At 51.3% G+C, this 22633-nt stretch overlaps 1 protein-coding gene across 3 annotated transcripts in view; it reads left to right on the top strand.

Annotated features, from left to right (window-relative positions):
- The window catches only part of LOC147112202 (F-box/WD repeat-containing protein 7-like), a 270212-nt gene that overhangs the window by 41623 nt on the left and 205956 nt on the right, over positions 1 to 22633 (top strand). For 2 of the 3 annotated variants that reach the window (XM_085999855.1, XM_085999856.1), the window contains exon 3: positions 5232 to 5462. The exons of the other annotated variant lie outside the window; for it this stretch is intronic. In XM_085999855.1, coding sequence (XP_085855981.1) covers positions 5232 to 5462 — 231 coding nt within the window. The remainder of the gene's footprint in view (positions 1 to 5231; positions 5463 to 22633) is intronic. 3 annotated transcript variants of the gene reach the window in all.

Consider the following 22633-nt stretch of genomic DNA (forward strand, 5'->3'; position numbering starts at 1 on the left):
GAGGGAGGGGCAGGGGTGAGGGCAGAATTGCGGGAGATAGAACGGACACGGTCAAGGGCTGTGTCAACCACGGTAGAGGGGAATTCTCGGTTGGGCGAGAGCAGGAAACGGCACCGATACAGTCATCAATGTACCAGAAAAAGAGTCCCCATCCACCACCACCTTCCTCCGCCTGGCTGAACTTGTTCTCACATTGTACAACTTCTCCTTTTGACTCCGTCATTTCCTCCAAATTAAAGGTGTTGCTATGGGTACCCGCATGGGTCCTAGCTATGCCTGCCTTTTCGTCAGATATGTGGACACCTTTTGTTCCAGTCCTACTCGGGTCCCCTCCCTCACCTCTTTTTCCGGTACATTGATGACTGTATCGGTGCTGTTTCCTGCTCTCGCCCTGAACTAGACAATTTCATTCACTTTGCCTCCAGTTTCCACCCTTCCCTCACCTTCACTTGGTCCATCTCCGACTCTTCCCTTCTTCGACTTCTCCGTCTCCATCTCTGGGGATAGGTTATTGACCAACATTCACTACAAGCCCACTGACTCCCACAGCTACCTGGACTACACTTCCTCCCACCCCGCCTCCTGTAAGGACTCTATTCCATTCTCTCAGTTTCTCCATCTCCGCTGTATCTGCTCCGACGATGCCACCTTCCACACCAGTGCTTCCGACATGTCTTCCTTTTTCCTCAACCGAGGATTCCCCTCTACCGTGGTTGACACGGCCCTCGACCGTGTCCGTTCTATCTCCTGCACTTCTGCCCTCACCCCGTCCCCTCCCTCCCAGAACCACGATAGGGTTCCCCTTGTCCTCACCTTTCACCCCACCAGCCTCCACATTCAACGGATCATTCTCCGCCACCTCCAACGTGATCCCACCACCAAACGCATCTTCCCCTCCCCTCCCCTCCCCTTTCAGCATTCCGTAGGGACCGCTCCCTCCGAGACACCCTAGGCCACTCCTCTATCACCCCCAGCACCCCTTCCCCTTCGCCCGGCATCTTCCCGTGCAAGCGCAGGAGATGCAACACCTGCCCATATACCTTCCCCCTTCCCACTGTCCAGGGCCCCAAACACCCCTTCCAGGTGAAACAGCGATTTACTTGTACTTCCTGCAATCTAGTCTGTATTCGCTGCTCATGATGTGGTCTCCTCTACATTGGGGAGACCAAACGCAGATTGGGTGTCCGCTTTGCGGAACACCTCCGTTCAGTCCGTAAGGGTGACCCCGAGCTTCCGGTCGCCTGTCATTTTAATTCTCCGCTCCATTCCCACTCGGACCTCACCGTCCTTGGCCTCTTGCATTGTTCCACGGAAGCTCAACGCAAACTCGAGGAACAGCACCTCATCTTCCGATTAGGCACTTTACAGCCTTCCGGACTCAATATCGAGTTCAACAATTTCAGATCATAACCTCGGCCCCTATTACATTATATATTTTTTATCCACACCTTTGGTTTGTGCCTTTTCCTTTCCCTCTCTCCCACATGGCAGCTGTCTCTCACTCTGCTAGCGCATTTCACACTTCATCTCGAGCCATCCTTTGTCTCTTTACCTGTCCTATTACCATCTCGTCTCGCCTTGAATATCTCTTAATGTCTCTTCACCTCCCAGACTTTCCCTTTTGTTCTTTCACCCCCTCCCCCATTTCCCGGCCCCCAAACTGGCTTCTTAATCTGTTTCATTTCCTGCTTTTTTCTCAGTCCTGACGAAGGGTTTCGACCTGAAACGTTGACTCTATTTCTCTCTCCACGGATGTTGCCGGGCCTGCTGAGCTTTCCCAGCGTTTCCTGTTGTTATTTCAGAGCAAGTATGTTCTCTTAAAGAAAAGGGTGGGACTAACAAATCTCGAGCTCCCTGGATGTCAAGCGGCATACAGGGTAGGATAAAGAAAAAAAGGGAAGCTTGTGACAGGTACTGCAGGCTCAATACTGCAGAAAGGCGAGAGGAGCATAGAAAGTGCAGGGGTGAAATTAAAAAGGAAATTAAAGCAAAGAGAGGGCATGAAAAAATATTGGCAAGTAAAATCAAGGAAACCCCAAAGATGTTTTATAAATACATCAAGAGCAAGAGGATAACTAAAGTAAGAGTAGGGTCTATTAGGGACCATAAAGGTAACCTGTGTGTGGAGGCGGGAGACGTCGGTATGGTTCTTAATGAATACTTTGCGTCTGTTATCACAAAAGAGAGGGACGATGCAGACATTGCAATCAGAGGAGGAGTGTGAAATATTAGATGAAATAAACAGTGAAAGAGGTTTAGCAACTTGGAAAGTGGATAAATCCCCAGGCCCGGATGAAATGTACCCCAGACTGTTAAGAGAAGTAAGAGAGGAAATAGCAGAGGCTCTGACCATCATTTTCCAATCCATCCTGGCTACAGGTGTGGTGTCAGAGGACTGCTGACATGGTACCATTGTTTAAAAAGGGAGAAAGGGATAGACCAAGTAATTACAGGCCAGTCAGCCTAACCTCGGTGGTGGGAAAATTATTGGAAAAAATTCTGAGGGACAGAATAAATCTTCTTTTAAAAAGACACGGGTTAATCAGGGACAGTCAGCATGGATTTGTCAAGGGAAGGTCGTGTCTGATTAACTTGCCTGACCCTTCTTGTTGCCTCCTCAAAAAATTCAATGAAGATAGTGCGTTTGATGTAGTCTATATGGACTTTAGCAAGGCCTTTTGACAAGGTCCCGCATGGCAGACTGGTCACGAAAGTAAAAGCCCATGGGATCCAGGGCAAAGTGTCAAGTTGATCCAGAATTGGCTCAGAGGCAGGAAACAAAGGGTAAAGGTCGAAGGGTGTTTTTGTGACTGGAAGGCTGTTTCCAGTGGGGTTCCGCAGGGCTCAGTACTGGGTCCTTTGCTTTTTGTGGTGTATATCAATGATTTGGACTTGAATGTAGGGGGTATGATTAAGAAGATTGCAGATGATACAAAAATTGGCCGTGTGGTTGATAATGAAGAAGGAAGCTGTAGACTGCAGGAAGATATCAATGGACTGGTCAGGTGGGCAGAACAGTGGCAAATGGAATTCAATCCGGAGAAGTGTGAGGTAATGCATTTGGGGAGGGCTAACAAGGAAAGGGAATACACGTTAAATGGTAGGACACCGAGAAGTGCAGAGGATCAGAGGGACCTTGGAGTGCACGTCCACAGATCCCTGAAGGTAGCAGGCCAGGTAGATAAGGTGGTTAAGAAGGTATACGGGATACTTGCCTTTATTAGCCGAGGCATAGAATACAAGAGCAGGGGGGTTATGCTTCAACTGTATAAAACACGAGTTAGGCCTCAGCTAGAATACTGCGTGCAGTTCTGGTCACCACATTACAGGAAAGATGTGATTGCACTAGAGAGGGTACAGAGGAGATTTACAAGGATGTTGCTGGGAGTAGAGAATCTTAGCTATGAGGAAAGACTGGATAGGCTGGGTCTGTTTTCCTTGGAACAGAGGAGGCTGAGGGGAGACCTTATTGAGATGTATAAAGTTATGAGGGGCCTAAATAAAGTGGATAGGAAGGACCTATTTCCCTTAACAGAGGGGTCAATAACCAGGGGGCACAGATTGAAAGTAATTGGTCGGAGGTTGAGAGGGGAGTTGAGGAGAAATGTTTTCACCCAGAGGGTGGTGGGGGTCTGGAACTCACTGCCTGAAAGGGTGGTCGAGGCAGAGACCCTCATCACATTTTAAAAGTACTTGGATATACGCTTGAAGTGCCGTAACCTACAGGGCTACGGACCAATAGCTGGAAAGTGGGATTAGGCTGGAGAGCTCTTTGTCGGCCGGCACGGACACAATGGGCCAAATGGTCTCCTTCTGTGCTGTAAATTTCTGATTCTTTCCTCCTTTAAGACGCTCCTTAAAGCCTACCTCTTTGACCAAGCGTTTAGTCATCTGCCCAACTTTCTTATGTGGCTCGGTGTCACCTTTTTGTCTTCTAACACTCCTGTGAAGTGCTTTGGGCTGTTTTACTATGTTAAAAGCGCTATATAAATACAAGTTGTTGTTAGTGGTGTTGGTTGAGGAAGGAATGTTGACTCGACATCAGGAGCACGCCCCTGCTCTTCGAGTCGGCCATGAGATTTTTACCTGCACCTGAACAGACAAACGGAGCCTCAGCCTGAAAGACGGCACCTGTGATCGTGCAGCACTCCCCCAGTACTACTGGGCTGTCGGCTGAGAGTGCATGCCCGGGCTCTGGATAGGAGTTTGACCCCACAACCTTCGGACTCGGTGGTGAGCCGAGAGTGTCTGCCCGGGCTTTGGATAGGAGTTTGACCCCACAACCTTCGGACTCAGTGGTGAGCCGAGAGTGCCTGCCCGGGCTCTGGATAGGAGTTTGACCCCACAACCTTCGGACTCAGTGGTGAGCCGAGAGTGTCTGCCCGGGCTCTGGATAGGAGTTTGACCCCACAACCTTCGGACTCAGTGGTGAGCCGAGAGTGTCTGCCCGGGCTCTGGATAGGAGTTTGACCCCACAACCTTCGGACTCAGTGGTGAGCCGAGAGTGTCTGCCCGGGCTCTGGATAGGTGTTTGACCCCACAACCTTCGGACTCAGTGGTGAGCCGAGAGTGTCTGCCCGGGCTCTGGATAGGAGTTTGACCCCACAACCTTCGGACTCAGTGGTGAGCCGAGAGTGCCTGCCCGGGCTCTGGATAGGAGTTTGACCCCACAACCTTCGGACTCAGTGGTGAGCCGAGAGTGTCTGCCCGGGCTCTGGATAGGTGTTTGACCCCACAACCTTCGGACTCAGTGGTGAGCCGAGAGTGTCTGCCCGGGCTCTGGATAGGAGTTTGACCCCACAACCTTCGGACTCAGTGGTGAGCCGAGAGTGTCTGCCCGGGCTCTGGATAGGAGTTTGACCCCACAACCTTCGGACTCAGTGGTGAGCCGAGAGTGTCTGCCCGGGCTCTGGCTAGGAGTTTGACCCCACAACCTTCGGACTCAGTGGTGAGCCGAGAGTGTCTGCCCGGGCTCTGGATAGGTGTTTGACCCCACAACCTTCGGACTCAGTGGTGAGAGTGCCACCAACTGGGCTGAACTGACACTTCAATTGAAACTGGATTTGTTGAAGCAATTGAGATTTAATGGTGCAGTGAGGCATGTAGCTGGAGAATAAATTGTTGAGCAATTGGTAGGTGTGATCATTTATACTTGGTAACCAATGACTAAATGCACAAAAGGCTTTGATTACAGCAATACTGACTGCTCTTTCTGTTTGTCCCCTGTTCAGAGCTTCTCTGATGGAGGTGCAGTGGATGAGGAGAGTGGAGTTCATGCTGGCTGGGAGGAAGGAGAGAATGAAGAAATGGATGAGAGAGAAGAGGAAGATCTGAGTGACACTGCGGAGGGCATCGAAGACGATTGTGGAGAGTCGTATTATTATTTTGTTCCGGATAAAAAGTGGATGGACCTTGTTCAGGAAGCGCAGGGTAGAGGCCTCGTCCAGCGTGTGAAACCCAAGGTAAGAGTTCGTAATCACAAACGGCCGGCAGTCTGAGCGGCTTCTGTATGTACTGATATTGGAAGCCATTGACTTGCTGGTCTGCTGTTGGTATAACCTGTGTTCCCAGCCTAATGTTACAACTCCTGTTTCAACAAAATGGAAAGTGCTCTTGTGGGAGGAAGCCCTCGAGTTTACTTTCCGCTTAACTGTGGTCACTGAATGTTTTACTGGAAGAGTGGCATTTGTAAGCATGGCTGCTACTTCTATCAGAAAAAAGATTTCAGCTGGATTTCAGTATTGAGAAATCGTGGCCCCTATAGTTGTACAAAACCCCCAGCGTTGAAAGGAACGAGACCGGAAAATTGAGAAGTAGTGATTCGAGGGACTTTGGCGTTGCATTTCCAATTTTGACCGAGCCGAGCTATGCTGGTCCCTGCTGCCATTCTCCCACCCAGTGCCGTTCCCCAGCAGAGACCAGGCAGAAATGGAACTGGAGACTCTGATGGCCGCTCACCGGAGCCATGTTCTGTGGGTTTTATATCCCAGTGTGGGCCAAAGGCCTGTATGGCCGCTCACCGGAGCCATGTTCCGTGGGTTTTATATCCCAGTGTGGGCCAAAGGCCTGCATGGCCGCTCACCGGAGCCATGTTCCGTGGGTTTTATATCTCCCAGTGTGAGCCACAGGCCTGTATGGCCGCTCACCGGAGCCATGTTCCGTGGGTTTTATATCCCAGTGTGAGCCACAGGCCTGTATGGCCGATCACCGGAGCCATGTTCCGTGGGTTTTATATCCCAGTGTGAGCCACAGGCCTGTATGGCCGATCACCGGAGCCATGTTCCGTGGGTTTTATATCTCCCAGTGTGAGCCACAGGCCTGTATGGCCGATCACCGGAGCCATGTTCCGTGGGTTTTATATCTCCCAGTGTGGGCCACAGGCCTGTATGGCCACTCACCGGAGCCATGTTCCGTGGGTTTTATATCCCAGTGTGGGCCACAGGCCTGTATGGCCACTCACTGGAGCCATGTTCCGTGGGTTTTATATCTCCCAGTGTGAGCCACAGGCCTGTATGGCCACTCACCGGAGCCATGTTCCGTGGGTTTTATATCTCCCAGTGTGGGCCACAGGCCTGTATGGCCACTCACTGGAGCCATGTTCCGTGGGTTTTATATCCCAGTGTGAGCCACAGGCCTGTATGGCCGCTCACCGGAGCCATGTTCCGTGGGTTTTATATCCCAGTGTGAGCCACAGGCCTGTATGGCCGCTCACCGGAGCCATGTTCTGTGGGTTTTATATCCCAGTGTGGGCCAAAGGCCTGTATGGCCGCTCACCGGAGCCATGTTCCGTGGGTTTTATATCCCAGTGTGGGCCAAAGGCCTGCATGGCCGCTCACCGGAGCCATGTTCCGTGGGTTTTATATCTCCCAGTGTGAGCCACAGGCCTGTATGGCCGCTCACCGGAGCCATGTTCCGTGGGTTTTATATCTCCCAGTGTGAGCCACAGGCCTGTATGGCCACTCACCGGAGCCATGTTCCGTGGGTTTTATATCCCAGTGTGGGCCAAAGGCCTGCATGGCCGCTCACCGGAGCCATGTTCCGTGGGTTTTATATCCCAGTGTGAGCCACAGGCCTGTATGGCCACTCACCGGAGCCATGTTCCGTGGGTTTTATATCTCCCAGTGTGAGCCACAGGCCTGTATGGCCACTCACTGGAGCCATGTTCCGTGGGTTTTATATCTCCCAGTGTGGGCCACAGGCCTGTATGGCCACTCACTGGAGCCATGTTCCGTGGGTTTTATATCCCAGTGTGAGCCACAGGCCTGTATGGCCGCTCACCGGAGCCATGTTCCGTGGGTTTTATATCTCCCAGTGTGGGCCACAGGCCTGTATGGCCGATCACCGGAGCCATGTTCCATGGGTTTTATATCCCAGTGTGGGCCACAGGCCTGTATGGCCACTCACCGGAGCCATGTTCCGTGGGTTTTATATCCCAGTGTGAGCCACAGGCCTGTATGGCCGCTCACTGGAGCCATGTTCCATGGGTTTTATATCCCAGTGTGGGCCACAGGCCTGTATGGCCGATCACCGGAGCCATGTTCCGTGGGTTTTATATCTCCCAGTGTGGGCCACAGGCCTGTATGGCCACTCACCGGAGCCATGTTCCATGGGTTTTATATCCCAGTGTGGGCCACAGGCCTGTATGGCCACTCACCGGAGCCATGTTCCATGGGTTTTATATCCCAGTGTGAGCCACAGGCCTGTATGGCCGCTCACCGGAGCCATGTTCCGTGGGTTTTATATCTCCCAGTGTGGGCCACAGGCCTGTATGGCCGCTCACCGGAGCCATGTTCCGTGGGTTTTATATCCCACTGAGAGCCACAGGCCTGTATGGCCGCTCACCGGAGCCATGTTCCGTGGGTTTTATATCCCACTGAGAGCCACAGGCCTGTATGGCCGCTCACCGGAGCCATGTTCCGTGGGTTTTATATCCCAGTGTGAGCCACAGGCCTGTATGGCCGCTCACCGGAGCCATGTTCCGTGGGTTTTATATCTCCCAGTGTGGGCCACAGGCCTGTATGGCCGCTCACCGGAGCCATGTTCCGTGGGTTTTATATCTCCCAGTGTGGGCCAAAGGCCTGTATGGCCGCTCACCGGAGCCATGTTCCGTGGGTTTTATATCCCAGTGTGAGCCACAGGCCTGTATGGCCGCTCACTGGAGCCATGTTCCGTGGGTTTTATATCCCAGTGTGAGCCACAGGCCTGTATGGCCACTCACCGGAGCCATGTTCCGTGGGTTTTATATCCCACTGAGAGCCACAGGCCTGTATGGCCACTCACCGGAGCCATGTTCCGTGGGTTTTATATCTCCCAGTGTGAGCCACAGGCCTGTATGGCCACTCACCAGAGCCATGTTCCGTGGGTTTTATATCCCAGTGTGAGCCACAGGCCTGTATGGCCACTCACCGGAGCCATGTTCCGTGGGTTTTATATCTCCCAGTGTGAGCCACAGGCCTGTATGGCCGCTCACCGGAGCCATGTTCCGTGGGTTTTATATCTCCCAGTGTGAGCCACAGGCCTGTATGGCCACTCACTGGAGCCATGTTCCGTGGGTTTTATATCCCACTGAGAGCCACAGGCCTGTATGGCCGCTCACTGGAGCCATGTTCCGTGGGTTTTATATCTCCCAGTGTGAGCCACAGGCCTGTATGGCCACTCACCGGAGCCATGTTCCGTGGGTTTTATATCTCCCAGTGTGAGCCACAGGCCTGTATGGCCACTCACCGGAGCCATGTTCCGTGGGTTTTATATCTCCCAGTGTGAGCCACAGGCCTGTATGGCCACTCACCGGAGCCATGTTCCGTGGGTTTTATATCTCCCAGTGTGAGCCACAGGCCTGTATGGCCACTCACCGGAGCCATGTTCCGTGGGTTTTATATCTCCCAGTGTGAGCCACAGGCCTGTATGGCCACTCACCGGAGCCATGTTCCGTGGGTTTTATATCTCCCAGTGTGGGCCACAGGCCTGTATGGCCGCTCACCGGAGCCATGTTCCGTGGGTTTTATATCCCAGTGTGAGCCACAGGCCTGTATGGCCGATCACCGGAGCCATGTTCCGTGGGTTTTATATCTCCCAGTGTGAGCCACAGGCCTGTATGGCCGATCACCGGAGCCATGTTCCCTGGGTTTTATATCCCAGTGTGAGCCACAGGCCTGTATGGCCGCTCACCGGAGCCATGTTCTGTGGGTTTTATATCCCAGTGTGAGCCACAGGCCTGTATGGCCGATCACCGGAGCCATGTTCCCTGGGTTTTATCTCCCAGTGTGAGCCACAGGCCTGTATGGCCGCTCACTGGAGCCATGTTCCCTGGGTTTTATATCTCCCAGTGTGAGCCACAGGCCTGTATGGCCGATCACCGGAGCCATGTTCCGTGGGTTTTATATCCCACTGAGAGCCACAGGCCTGTATGGCCACTCACCGGAGCCATGTTCCGTGGGTTTTATATCCCAGTGTGAGCCACAGGCCTGTATGGCCGCTCACTGGAGCCATGTTCCGTGGGTTTTATATCCCACTGAGAGCCACAGGCCTGTATGGCCACTCACCGGAGCCATGTTCCGTGGGTTTTATATCCCAGTGTGAGCCACAGGCCTGTATGGCCGCTCACTGGAGCCATGTTCCGTGGGTTTTATATCCCAGTGTGAGCCACAGGCCTGTATGTTTGATGGTACCATGACAGTGATTAGATTTTAAAAATGTAACGGGAAGGGAATGCTGAGGGTGTGCCACAGTTTCTGGGAGAAAGATGAGTTTGAGATACAGGTGGCATCCTGATTCTCGGTGATGGTGAAGGGCTCATAGGCCCAAGTATTTTGAAGCTTGGAATAAGGGAAGATAGCTCACTGCAGTACTGACCATTATTACAATTTGGCTTCACCAGGCGCTTTTTCTTGTGCCCACCCCAAAGGTCAGCTCCTGTAGGCAAACCCACGCCTCCTGTAATCTGGAACTAAAGCTTGTTCTCGCATTAATCTGGAACTGCACGCCCAAAGTGAAAAATAGACTTGAATTTCTACACCCCTTCAGAAGATGTTTTATCAATCATGCCAGCTACCTGCAGGACAAATTAAACCACTGAACCGGTTTATTTACAGGTCGTTATTCACAGAAGTCACTCCAGCTAAAACCACATCTTTGAACAAGCTCGGAGGGGTTAAGTAGACAAATCAGTCAGTTTAGTTCCTTTCGAATGAATTACTTTGCAGATCTTTCAAAGGAGCATTTCTTGGAAAGAATTAGCCTCCCGATCCTATTGCCCCTCTTAGCATTATGTACCTGTCTTGCCTGCGTCGGTGTACCTATTGCAACTCGGTGAATGTAATTAGTGCATCAAAAGGATTGGATTCCGGTATCCATAAACCTCAAGTCGGTCTGTGTGACGATGGATAGCAAGCTCCCTAACTTACGTAAAAGCAAGCCGATGGTCACCTGTGGAATTTGGCAAATTCGGTCTGTTAGGGCTATCCTGATTTACATTATGCTGGTGATCAATAGCCCAGTGATGTATGTTAATTGTCTTTAGCATTCATGTATGCTTGGTGACTGTTTACCTCGACACATGTCTGGTACTAATCACTGCTATTGGCTTGCTGGGCTCTTTGCTTGTATACTCCATGCAGGGCCAGTAGAATAGAAGCCTTTCTTCCAGCATGCAGTTGCAGAAGCCATTATGTGGGTGATGTTTTTCTTAAAAGAAGCTACTTTTAAGCAAAGAAATGCAGTAGAGAAAAGCCATCCGCTATGGAGAAGACAACGCCATTTTTGTTGCAAATCGATTTTAAAGTAAAGATAGACCAGTTTCTTGAGGGCGGTATGTGGGGAGAGGATGGCGGTAAGACGAGGGCGTACGGGTGGCTGGGGAAAGGGGGAATTGTTGTGGTGTTGGCTGTCTGAGGCGAGCACAGTGACTGCAGTTAGGCCAAGCTGTGGCGGTCTCGAAGTGTACTGTGGGTGATTTGTGTCGGGGGGGGGAACTAGCGCTGCAGTTTTCACCCAGAAACTTCCCAAACGCTTCCTGCCAGAATCTTAATCATTCAAACATTGGAAATAAAATGTATCCTTTTTTTGGTATTTGGGAGAGCATGTCTCTACCATTTGCACAAATTAGTTTATAAAAAAATGGCTGATTAGGAGTAGATGGGCTTGTTCTTTTAAGCCCTTATAATGTTGAATAGAATATATGGTGTTGTGTATGGCCGCTGTGCGTACGGTGGGGTGTTCCTGTGATTGGGGATGGTGAATGATGTATGTTGCATCTTGTAGGGTTGGGATACTGTTGGTGTGTGATGTACCCCGAGTGCTTTGCTGTTGGGGTACCGGGGCCATGCTATTCCCAGCCATTTCATGGACAAGATTGAGTTTCGGCTCGTGGGCTCGGCGATGCACTGCCTTTTGTGGTGAGCACAAATGAAGAGATTGGGAGTTTGAAGTGCAACAATTGGCCAAAAGAAATGGGGCACGAGAGCATCTGCTGCAGTGGGAAAGGATAAAGGCCAGCTGCCAATCAAAAGTACTCAAATTGGAGGCTGCAAAGACCACAAGGAGGGCGAATGGCAGCCACAGCACTGCCGTTGGGAAGGGGAGGGATGTCAGCGTAGGTACAGGACTGACGGCAAGTAGAAGGCGGAGGGAAAACGGAAGCAGTACCTGAAACTGGCAGAGCAAAGCTGATAGACTGGGGGTGAGTGGGAGTCCAGCCTACACCAAAACAGCAGCTTGCAATTATATAGAGCCAGTAACCGAGAATATCTGAAAGCCCTTCATGGGCGTGTCCCCAATCTTTTGGTAACACCCCACATTGAACTCTATAAATGGGTAACATGTTTGTGGTACTCGAGTAGAGAGAGTGCACACAATTCGAGGCATTTAACTCTGCGCCTTGTAGGTGAGGATCTCGCCCACAGTTCTACATAAGAACATAAGACGTAGGAGCAGGAGTCGGTCATTTGGCCCCTCGAGCCTGTTCCGTCATTCAATAAGATCATGGCTGATCTGATCTTGGCCTCAACTCCACTTCCCTGCTCGCTCCCCATAACCCAAGATAAGGAAGTGAAGGGTTCTGGGGAGCGGGCGGGGAAGTGGCTTTGAGCCCGAGATCAGCCATGATCTTGTTGAATGGCAGAGCAGGCTCGAGGGGCCAAGTGGCCTATTCCTGCTCCTGTTTCTTATGTAACTCTTGACTCCCTTACCGTTCAGAAATCTGTCCATCTCCGCCTTGAATATATTCACTGACCCCGCCTCCACAGCTCTCTGGGGAAGAGAATTCCACAGATTCACCACCCTCCGAGAAGAAATTCCTTCTCATTTCCGATTTAAATGGGTGCCCCCTTATTCTGAAATTATGCCCCCTAGTTCTAGATTCCCCCACGAGGGGAAACATCCTCTCTGCATCTACCCTGTCCAGCCCCTTCAGAATCTTCTATGTTCAATAAGATCCCCTCTCATTCTTCTAAACTTCAGTGAGTATAGACCCAACCTTTCTTCATAAGACAACCCCTTCATCTCCGGAATGAACCTCGTGAACCTTCTCTGAACTGCCTCCAATGCAAGTATATCCCTCCTTAAATAAGGAGACCAAAACTGTACACAGTACTCCAGGTGTGGTCTCACCAACACCCTCTACAGTTGTAACAGGACTTCCCTGCTTTTGCAATGAATAACTTTACAGAATGGGCAGACAAGTGGCAGATGGAATTTAATACAGAGAAGTGTGAGGTGATGCATTTTGTCAGAAGGAACAAGGGAGAGGCAATATACACTTAATGGCACAGTTTTAAAGAGTGTGCAGGGACAGAGGGACCTGGGAGTTAATGTGCATAGGTCCCTGAAGGTGGCGGGACATATTGAGAGAGTGGTTAGCAAAGCATATGGGATCTTGGGCTTCATAAATAGAGGTATTGAGTACAAAAGTAGAGAAATTATGCTGAACCTTTATAAAGCGCTGGTTAGGCCACAACTGGAGTATTGCGTCCAGTTCTGGTCACCACACTTTAGGAAGGATGTGAAGGCCCTTGAGAGGGTGCAGAGGAGATTTACCAGAATGGTTCCGGGGTTGGGGGATCTTAGCTACAAGGGCAGGTTGGAGAAGCTGGATTTGTTTTCATTAGAGCAAAGGAGGTTGAGGGGTGATTTGATGGAGGTGTACAAGATTATGACGGGTTTGGACAGGCTAGACAGGGAAAGGCTGTTCCCACTAGCTGATGGTACAAGGACTAGGAGACACAGATTTAAGGTTTTGGGCAAGAGATACAGGGGGGACGTGAGGAAAACTTTTTTACGCAGCGAGTGGTGAGGACCTGGAACTCGCTGCCGATGGAAGTGGTGGAAGCGGAGACACTCGGTGTTTTCAAGGGGAGACTGGATAGGCAATTGAGGGAAATAAACTTGCAGGGCTACGGGGATAGAGCGGGGGAATGGGACTGACTGGATTGCTCTACAGAGAGCCGGCACCGACTCGATGGGCCGAATGGCCTCCTTCTGTGCCGTTATGTTATGACTCTATGAATCTGATCTTCCAAATTCAAAATTGGTCCATGGGAGGAGGGTGGTGACAGATTGTCCTTGAGGGCTTTGAATGACTAGCAAACCCCCTCCCCCACCAAAAAAAAGGCTGGTAGTCCCTCAGTGGTGAAGTGCTACTTGTGGTTTCTCCTGTAGACCCCGCGAACAGTGCGGATTATATTGTAAAACAATTGACTTTTGCTACTTACAGCACCAGGCAGACCTTTAACGGTAACACAAATCTGAAGACTAACTAAAGAATTGACGATAGAAAAGGAAGGTGTATTGGCAATGTGATTAGAGGTGGAAAATCTCAAATACCATGTATATTTAAAATATAAAGAAATGTGTTAATTGGTTTTCAGTTCATTTTCTGGAGGTGGTTCAGAAGATTTACAGATTTGGCTCATGGAGCGGGAGCTCTGACGCTGTATTAGGTGGCTGAGTGAATTGCTGATTCTGACATCCCAAGCACTGGGGGTGTCGGACAGTGGGCGGAAGGCCGATGCTCAGAACCTGCGAGACTGCAGGGTGTACGGTGTCTCCGGATACTCAAATTTCAACGCCCCAAATCTAATGGTAATACTTCCCACATAGAACTGTCAGTAGATGACCTGTTGGCTGCACCATAATTCAGGGCATTTAAATCGGCACATTGTAGGTGAAGATTCGTTAACCAGTATAACACTTGAGTAACTAGGGTTGACTGTATATTTGGAAGCTTGACTGTGGCCTGTTTATTCATGGTTACCCAGGGAAAACTAAAAGCTACTGCTTGTTTCAGTGGCCGATCCATCTATTATCGTGCCCAATGAGTTGTGTACATCAGGATTATGGCAAGCTCGCTCGGTGCCTTTATCAAGCTCCAGCAGTGTTTGGTTTCGGGGATGAATGAATGAAATTCTAATGCCACTGCAGCCAGCTGGATGAAAGGTGCCCCGGGCAGTATGCTGGAGAATCGCTGGATTTCAGTACAATTGCTGTACAAAAATATTTACTTCAATCCTCCTGCTTCAAAACCCTGCTGTGTTTAAAATGCAGAATCGGAATAATGCGTGTTTACTGCTCTTCTCTTCCCCGTTCCACTTCATTGTAAAATACAATGTCACTTTGAGCCCGCCAAATAATTGAGTTTAATGGTCTGTGTTGTTTTCATTTTTCTTTTAATGGAAGGTTTTATTCCAGTTTTCTCTCCTGAAGACACTGCCTCTGGTGGTTTCTCCCTCGTACCTTCACCAGTGACCTTTCTCGATGTTAATAGTCAAACAACCAGCCATTTTGTCCTTGCCCAGTGTTGGGCCGGGGCTGGAACATGGGACTGCCTGGGTCTGTGTGGCACAGCACCAAATCAGGCAGTGCAGTTATCTGCTGAGTCTTTGCTGCACAGCCTTGATTGGAGTACAAGAATAAGGCAGTCTTGCTACAATTGTACAGGACTTTGATGAGACCACACCGGAGTACTGGGCACAGTTTGGGTCTCCTTATCTAAGGAAGGATATACTTGCCTTGGAGGCGGTGCAACGAAGGTTCACTAGATTGATTCCTGGGATGAGAGGGTTGTCCTATGAGGAGAGATTGTGTAGAATGGGCCGATACTCTCTGGAGTTTAGAAGAATGAGAGGTGATCTCATTGAAACATACAAGATTCTGAGGGGGATTGACAGGGTAGATGCTGAGAGGTTGTTTCCCCTGGCTGGAGAGTCTAGAACCAGGGGTCACAGTCTCAGGATAAGGGGTCGGCCATTTAAGACTGAGATGAGGAATTTCTTCACTCAGAGGGTGGTGAATCTTTGGAATTCTCTACCCCAGAGGGCTGTGGAGGCTCAGTCGTTGAGTATATTCAAGACCGAGATCGATAGATTTTTGGACTCTAGGCGAATCGAGGGATATGGAGATCGGGTGGGAAAGTGGAGTTGAGGTCAATGATCAGCCAGGATCTCATTGAATGGCGGAGCAGGCTCGAGGGGCCGTATGGCCGACACTTGCTCCTAATTTTTAAGTTCTTATGATTGTAAGCTGATTGATATGAAGGAGCTCTCTTTCAATCTCTCTTTCTCTCCTGTTTTTGTCCACTGGCTTTAACTCTGCTCCTCCAACTATGTTGACTCGTCTCTAAGTCTGTCTGACTCAAGTGCTTCAGATTAGAAAAATCAGCAGATTCTTTGTGTGCACAATGTTTTATTGCCGTTCAGAGCTGCTGTCGAGGGTGGAGACAATCATCAGTTGTATATTGTGTAAAAAGAGTCTGTACCGGAAGCAACAAAGGCAGCTCTCTTCACCGGCTTGTACAGTGCCCCGTGTGACCTGTGAATGGGCAGTCTGGATAACTGGGATGTACAGTGCCCCGTGTGACCTGTGAATGGGCAGTCTGGATAACTGGGATGTACAGTGCCCCGCGTGACCTGTGAATGGGCAGTCTGGATAACTGGGATGTACAGTGCCCCGTGTGACCTGTGAATGGGCAGTATGGATAACTGGGATGTACAGTGCCCCGCGTGACCTGTGAATGGACAGTCTGGATAACTGGGATGTACAGTGCCCCGCGTGACCTGTGAATGGGCAGTCTGGATAACTGGGATGTACAGTGCCCCACGTGACCTGTGAATGGGCAGTCTGGATAACTGGGATGTACAGTGCCCCACGTGACCTGTGAATGGGCAGTATGGATAACTGGGATGTACAGTACCCCACGTGACCTGTGAATGGGCAGTATGGATAACTGGGATGTACAGTGCCCCACGTGACCTGTGAATGGGCAGTATGGATAACTGGGATGTACAGTGCCCCACGTGACCTGTGAATGGGCAGTATGGATAACTGGGATGTACAGTGCCCCACGTGACCTGTGAATGGGCAGTCTGGATAACTGGGATGTACAGTGCCCCACGTGACCTGTGAATGGACAGTATGGATAACTGGGATGGACAGTACCCCGCGTGACCTGTGAATGGGCAGTCTGGATAACTGGGATGTACAGTGCCCCACGTGACCTGTGAATGGGCAGTCTGGATAACTGGGATGGACAGTACCCCGCGTGACCTGTGAATGGACAGTCTGGATAACTGGGATGTACAGTGCCCCACGTGACCTGTGAATGGGCAGTCTGGATAACTGGGATGGACAGTGCCCCGCGTGACCTGTGAATGGGCAGTCTGGATAACTGGGATGTACAGTGCCCCACGTGACCTGTGAATGGGCAGTATGGATAACTGGGATGTACAGTGCCCCACGTGACCTGTGAATGGGCAGTCTGGATAACTGGGATGTACAGTGCCCCACGTGACCTGTGAATGGGCAGTCTGGATAACTGGGATGTACAGTGCCCCACGTGACCTGTGAATGGGCAGTCTGGATAACTGGGATGTACAGTGCCCCACGTGACCTGTGAATGGGCAGTATGGATAACTGGGATGTACAGTGCCCCACGTGACCTGTGAATGGGCAGTATGGATAACTGGGATGTACAGTGCCCCGCGTGACCTGTGAATGGGCAGTCTGGATAACTGGGATGTACAGTGCCCCACGTGACCTGTGAATGGGCAGTCTGGATAACTGGGATGGACAGTGCCCCGCGTGACCTGTGAATGGACAGTATGGATAACTGGGATGTACAGTGCCCCACGTGACCTGTGAATGGGCAGTATGGATAACTGGGATGTACAGTGCCCCACGTGACCTGTGAATGGGCAGTATGGATAACTGGGATGTACAGTGCCCCACGTGACCTGTGAATGGGCAGTATGGATAACTGGGATGTACAGTGCCCCGCGTGACCTGTGAATGGGCAGTATGGATAACTGGGATGTACAGTGCCCCGCGTGACCTGTGAATGGGCAGTCTGGATAACTGGGATGTACAGTGCCCCACGTGACCTGTGAATGGGCAGTATGGATAACTGGGATGTACAGTGCCCCGTGTGATCTGTGAATGGGCAGTATGGATAACTGGGATGTACAGTGCCCCACGTGACCTGTGAATGGGCAGTCTGGATAACTGGGATGTACAGTGCCCCGTGTGATCTGTGAATGGGCAGTATGGATAACTGGGATGTACAGTGCCCCGTGTGATCTGTGAATGGGCAGTATGGATAACTGGGATGTACAGTGCCCCGTGTGATCTGTGAATGGGCAGTATGGATAACTGGGATGTACAGTGCCCCGTGTGATCTGTGAATGGGCAGTATGGATAACTGGGATGTACAGTGTCCCACGTGACCTGTGAATGGGCAGTATGGATAACTGGGATGTACAGTGCCCCACGTGACCTGTGAATGGGCAGTCTGGATAACTGGGATGTACAGTGCCCCGCGTGACCTGTGAATGGGCAGTATGGATAACTGGGATGTACAGTGCCCCACGTGACCTGTGAATGGGCAGTGTGGATAACTGGGATGTACAGTGCCCCGTGTGATCTGTGAATGGACAGTCTGGATAACTGGGATGTACAGTGCCCCACGTGACCTGTGAATGGGCAGTCTGGATAACTGGGATGTACAGTGCCCCGTGTGATCTGTGAATGGACAGTCTGGATAACTAGGATGTACAGTGCCCCACGTGACCTGTGAATGGGCAGTATGGATAACTGGGATGTACAGTGCCCCGTGTGATCTGTGAATGGGCAGTATGGATAACTGGGATGTACAGTGCCCCGTGTGATCTGTGAATGGGCAGTGTGGATAACTGGGATGTACAGTGCCCCGCGTGACCTGTGAATGGCCAGTATGGATAACTGGGATGTACAGTGCCCCGCGTGACCTGTGAATGGGCAGTATGGATAACTGGGATGTACAGTGCCCCACGTGACCTGTGAATGGGCAGTATGGATAACTGGGATGTACAGTGCCCCGCGTGACCTGTGAATGGGCAGTATGGATAACTGGGATGTACAGTGCCCCGCGTGACCTGTGAATGGACAGTCTGGATAACTGGGATGTACAGTGCCCCACGTGACCTGTGAATGGGCAGTCTGGATAACTGGGATGTACAGTGCCCCACGTGACCTGTGAATGGGCAGTATGGATAACTGGGATGTACAGTGCCCCACGTGACCTGTGAATGGGCAGTCTGGATAACTGGGATGTACAGTGCCCCGTGTGACCTGTGAATGGGCAGTATGGATAACTGGGATGTACAGTGCCCCACGTGACCTGTGAATGGGCAGTCTGGATAACTGGGATGTACAGTGCCCCGCGTGACCTGTGAATGGGCAGTGTGGATAACTGGGATGTACAGTGCCCCACGTGACCTGTGAATGGGCAGTCTGGATAACTGGGATGTACAGTGCCCCACGTGACCTGTGAATGGGCAGTGTGGATAACTGGGATGTACAGTGCCCCGCGTGACCTGTGAATGGACAGTATGGATAACTGGGATGTACAGTGCCCCGCGTGACCTGTGAATGGGCAGTCTGGATAACTGGGATGTACAGTACCCCACGTGACCTGTGAATGGGCAGTCTGGATAACTGGGATGTACAGTGCCCCACGTGACCTGTGAATGGACAGTATGGATAACTGGGATGTACAGTACCCCACGTGACCTGTGAATGGGCAGTATGGATAACTGGGATGTACAGTGCCCCACGTGACCTGTGAATGGGCAGTCTGGATAACTGGGATGTACAGTACCCCACGTGACCTGTGAATGGGCAGTCTGGATAACTGGGATGTACAGTGCCCCACGTGACCTGTGAATGGACAGTATGGATAACTGGGATGTACAGTACCCCACGTGACCTGTGAATGGACAGTATGGATAACTGGGATGTACAGTACCCCACGTGACCTGTGAATGGACAGTATGGATAACTGGGATGTACAGTGTCCCGCGTGACCTGTGAATGGGCAGTGTGGATAACTGGGATGTACAGTGCCCCACGTGATCTGTGAATGGACAGTCTGGATAACTGGGATGTACAGTACCCCACGTGACCTGTGAATGGACAGTGTGGATAACTGGGATGTACAGTGCCCCACGTGACCTGTGAATGGACAGTATGGATAACTGGGATGTACAGTGCTCCGCGTGACCTGTGAATGGGCAGTCTGGATAACTGGGATGTACAGTGCCCCACGTGACCTGTGAATGGGCAGTATGGATAACTGGGATGTACAGTGCCCCGCGTGACCTGTGAATGGACAGTATGGATAACTGGGATGTACAGTGCCCCACGTGACCTGTGAATGGGCAGTGTGGATAACTGGGATGTACAGTGCCCCACGTGACCTGTGAATGGGCAGTATGGATAACTGGGATGTACAGTGCCCCGCGTGACCTGTGAATGGACAGTATGGATAACTGGGATGTACAGTGCCCCACGTGACCTGTGAATGGGCAGTGTGGATAACTGGGATGTACAGTGCCCCACGTGACCTGTGAATGGGCAGTATGGATAACTGGGATGTACAGTGCCCCACGTGACCTGTGAATGGGCAGTATGGATAACTGGGATGTACAGTGCCCCACGTGACCTGTGAATGGGCAGTGTGGATAACTGGGATGTACAGTGCCCCACGTGACCTGTGAATGGGCAGTATGGATAACTGGGATGTACAGTGCCCCGCGTGACCTGTGAATGGACAGTATGGATAACTGGGATGTACAGTGCCCCACGTGACCTGTGAATGGGCAGTGTGGATAACTGGGATGTACAGTGCCCCACGTGACCTGTGAATGGGCAGTATGGATAACTGGGATGTACAGTGCCCCACGTGACCTGTGAATGGGCAGTATGGATAACTGGGATGTACAGTGCCCCACGTGACCTGTGAATGGGCAGTCTGGATAACTGGGATGTACAGTGCCCCGCGTGACCTGTGAATGGACAGTATGGATAACTGGGATGTACAGTGCCCCACGTGACCTGTGAATGGGCAGTATGGATAACTGGGATGTACAGTACCCCACGTGACCTGTGAATGGGCAGTCTGGATAACTGGGATGTACAGTGCCCCACGTGACCTGTGAATGGGCAGTCTGGATAACTGGGATGTACAGTGCCCCACGTGACCTGTGAATGGACAGTATGGATAACTGGGATGTACAGTGCCCCGCGTGACCTGTGAATGGGCAGTATGGATAACTGGGATGTACAGTGCCCCACGTGACCTGTGAATGGGCAGTGTGGATAACTGGGATGTACAGTGCCCCGCGTGACCTGTGAATGGGCAGTATGGATAACTGGGATGTACAGTACCCCACGTGACCTGTGAATGGGCAGTATGGATAACTGGGATGTACAGTGCCCCACGTGACCTGTGAATGGGCAGTATGGATAACTGGGATGTACAGTGCCCCACGTGACCTGTGAATGGGCAGTCTGGATAACTGGGATGTACAGTGCCCCACGTGACCTGTGAATGGGCAGTGTGGATAACTGGGATGTACAGTGCCCCACGTGACCTGTGAATGGGCAGTCTGGATAACTGGGATGTACAGTGCCCCGCGTGACCTGTGAATGGGCAGTCTGGATAACTGGGATGTACAGTGCCCCGCGTGACCTGTGAATGGGCAGTATGGATAACTGGGATGTACAGTGCCCCACGTGACCTGTGAATGGGCAGTCTGGATAACTGGGATGTACAGTGCCCCACGTGACCTGTGAATGGGCAGTCTGGATAACTGGGATGTACAGTGCCCCACGTGACCTGTGAATGGGCAGTATGGATAACTGGGATGGACAGTGCCCCACGTGACCTGTGAATGGGCTGTCTGGATAACTGGGATGTACAGTGCCCCACGTGACCTGTGAATGGGCAGTATGGATAACTGGGATGTACAGTGCCCCACGTGACCTGTGAATGGGCAGTCTGGATAACTGGGATGTACAGTGCCCCACGTGACCTGTGAATGGGCAGTCTGGATAACTGGGATGTACAGTGCCCCACGTGACCTGTGAATGGGCAGTATGGATAACTGGGATGTACAGTGCCCCACGTGACCTGTGAATGGGCAGTATGGATAACTGGGATGTACAGTGCCCCACGTGACCTGTGAATGGGCAGTCTGGATAACTGGGATGTACAGTACCCCGCGTGACCTGTGAATGGGCAGTATGGATAACTGGGATGTACAGTGCCCCGCGTGACCTGTGAATGGGCAGTCTGGATAACTGGGATGTACAGTGCCCCACGTGACCTGTGAATGGGCAGTATGGATAACTGGGATGTACAGTACCCCACGTGACCTGTGAATGGGCAGTCTGGATAACTGGGATGTACAGTGCCCCGCGTGACCTGTGAATGGGCAGTATGGATAACTGGGATGTACAGTGCCCCACGTGACCTGTGAATGGACAGTCTGGATAACTGGGATGTACAGTGCCCCACGTGACCTGTGAATGGGCAGTATGGATAACTGGGATGTACAGTGCCCCACGTGACCTGTGAATGGGCAGTATGGATAACTGGGATGTACAGTGCCCCACGTGACCTGTGAATGGGCAGTCTGGATAACTGGGATGTACAGTACCCCACGTGACCTGTGAATGGGCAGTCTGGATAACTGGGATGTACAGTGCCCCGCGTGACCTGTGAATGGGCAGTATGGATAACTGGCATGTACAGTGCCCCGCGTGACCTGTGAATGGGCAGTCTGGATAACTGGGATGTACAGTGCCCCGCGTGATCTGTGAATGGGCAGTCTGGATAACTGGGATGGAAGAGAGATTTGCCAGTGATTCGGTGTTGTCATTAAGATTGTGGTAAAGCAGAATAACAGATATGCAACGTTTGTATACTACACCCACTTGGACTGTAGAAAAGACTCGTATAGCTCTCTGTAGAGCAATCCAGCCAATCCCATTCCCCCGCTCTATCCCCGTAGCCCTGCAAGTTTATTTCCCTCAATTGCCTATCCAGTCTCCCCTTGAAAACACCGAGTGTCTCCGCTTCCACCACTTCCGTCGGCAGCGAGTTCCAGGTCCTCGCCACTTGCTGCGTAAAAAAGTTTTTCCTCACATCCCCCCTGTATCTCTTGCCCAAAACCTTAAATCTGTGTCCCCTAGTCCTTGTACCATCAACTAGTGGGAACAGCCTTTCCCCGTCTAGCCTATCCAAACCCGTCATAATCTTGTACACCTCTATCAAATCACCCCTCAACCGCCTTTGCTCCAAGGAGAACAACCCAACTTCTCCAAC

This window comes from Somniosus microcephalus, chromosome 10, assembly GCF_052327205.1.
Source record: "Somniosus microcephalus isolate GS21.2 chromosome 10, FLI_Smic_1.0, whole genome shotgun sequence".
NCBI classification, from domain to species: Eukaryota; Metazoa; Chordata; class Chondrichthyes; order Squaliformes; family Somniosidae; genus Somniosus; species Somniosus microcephalus.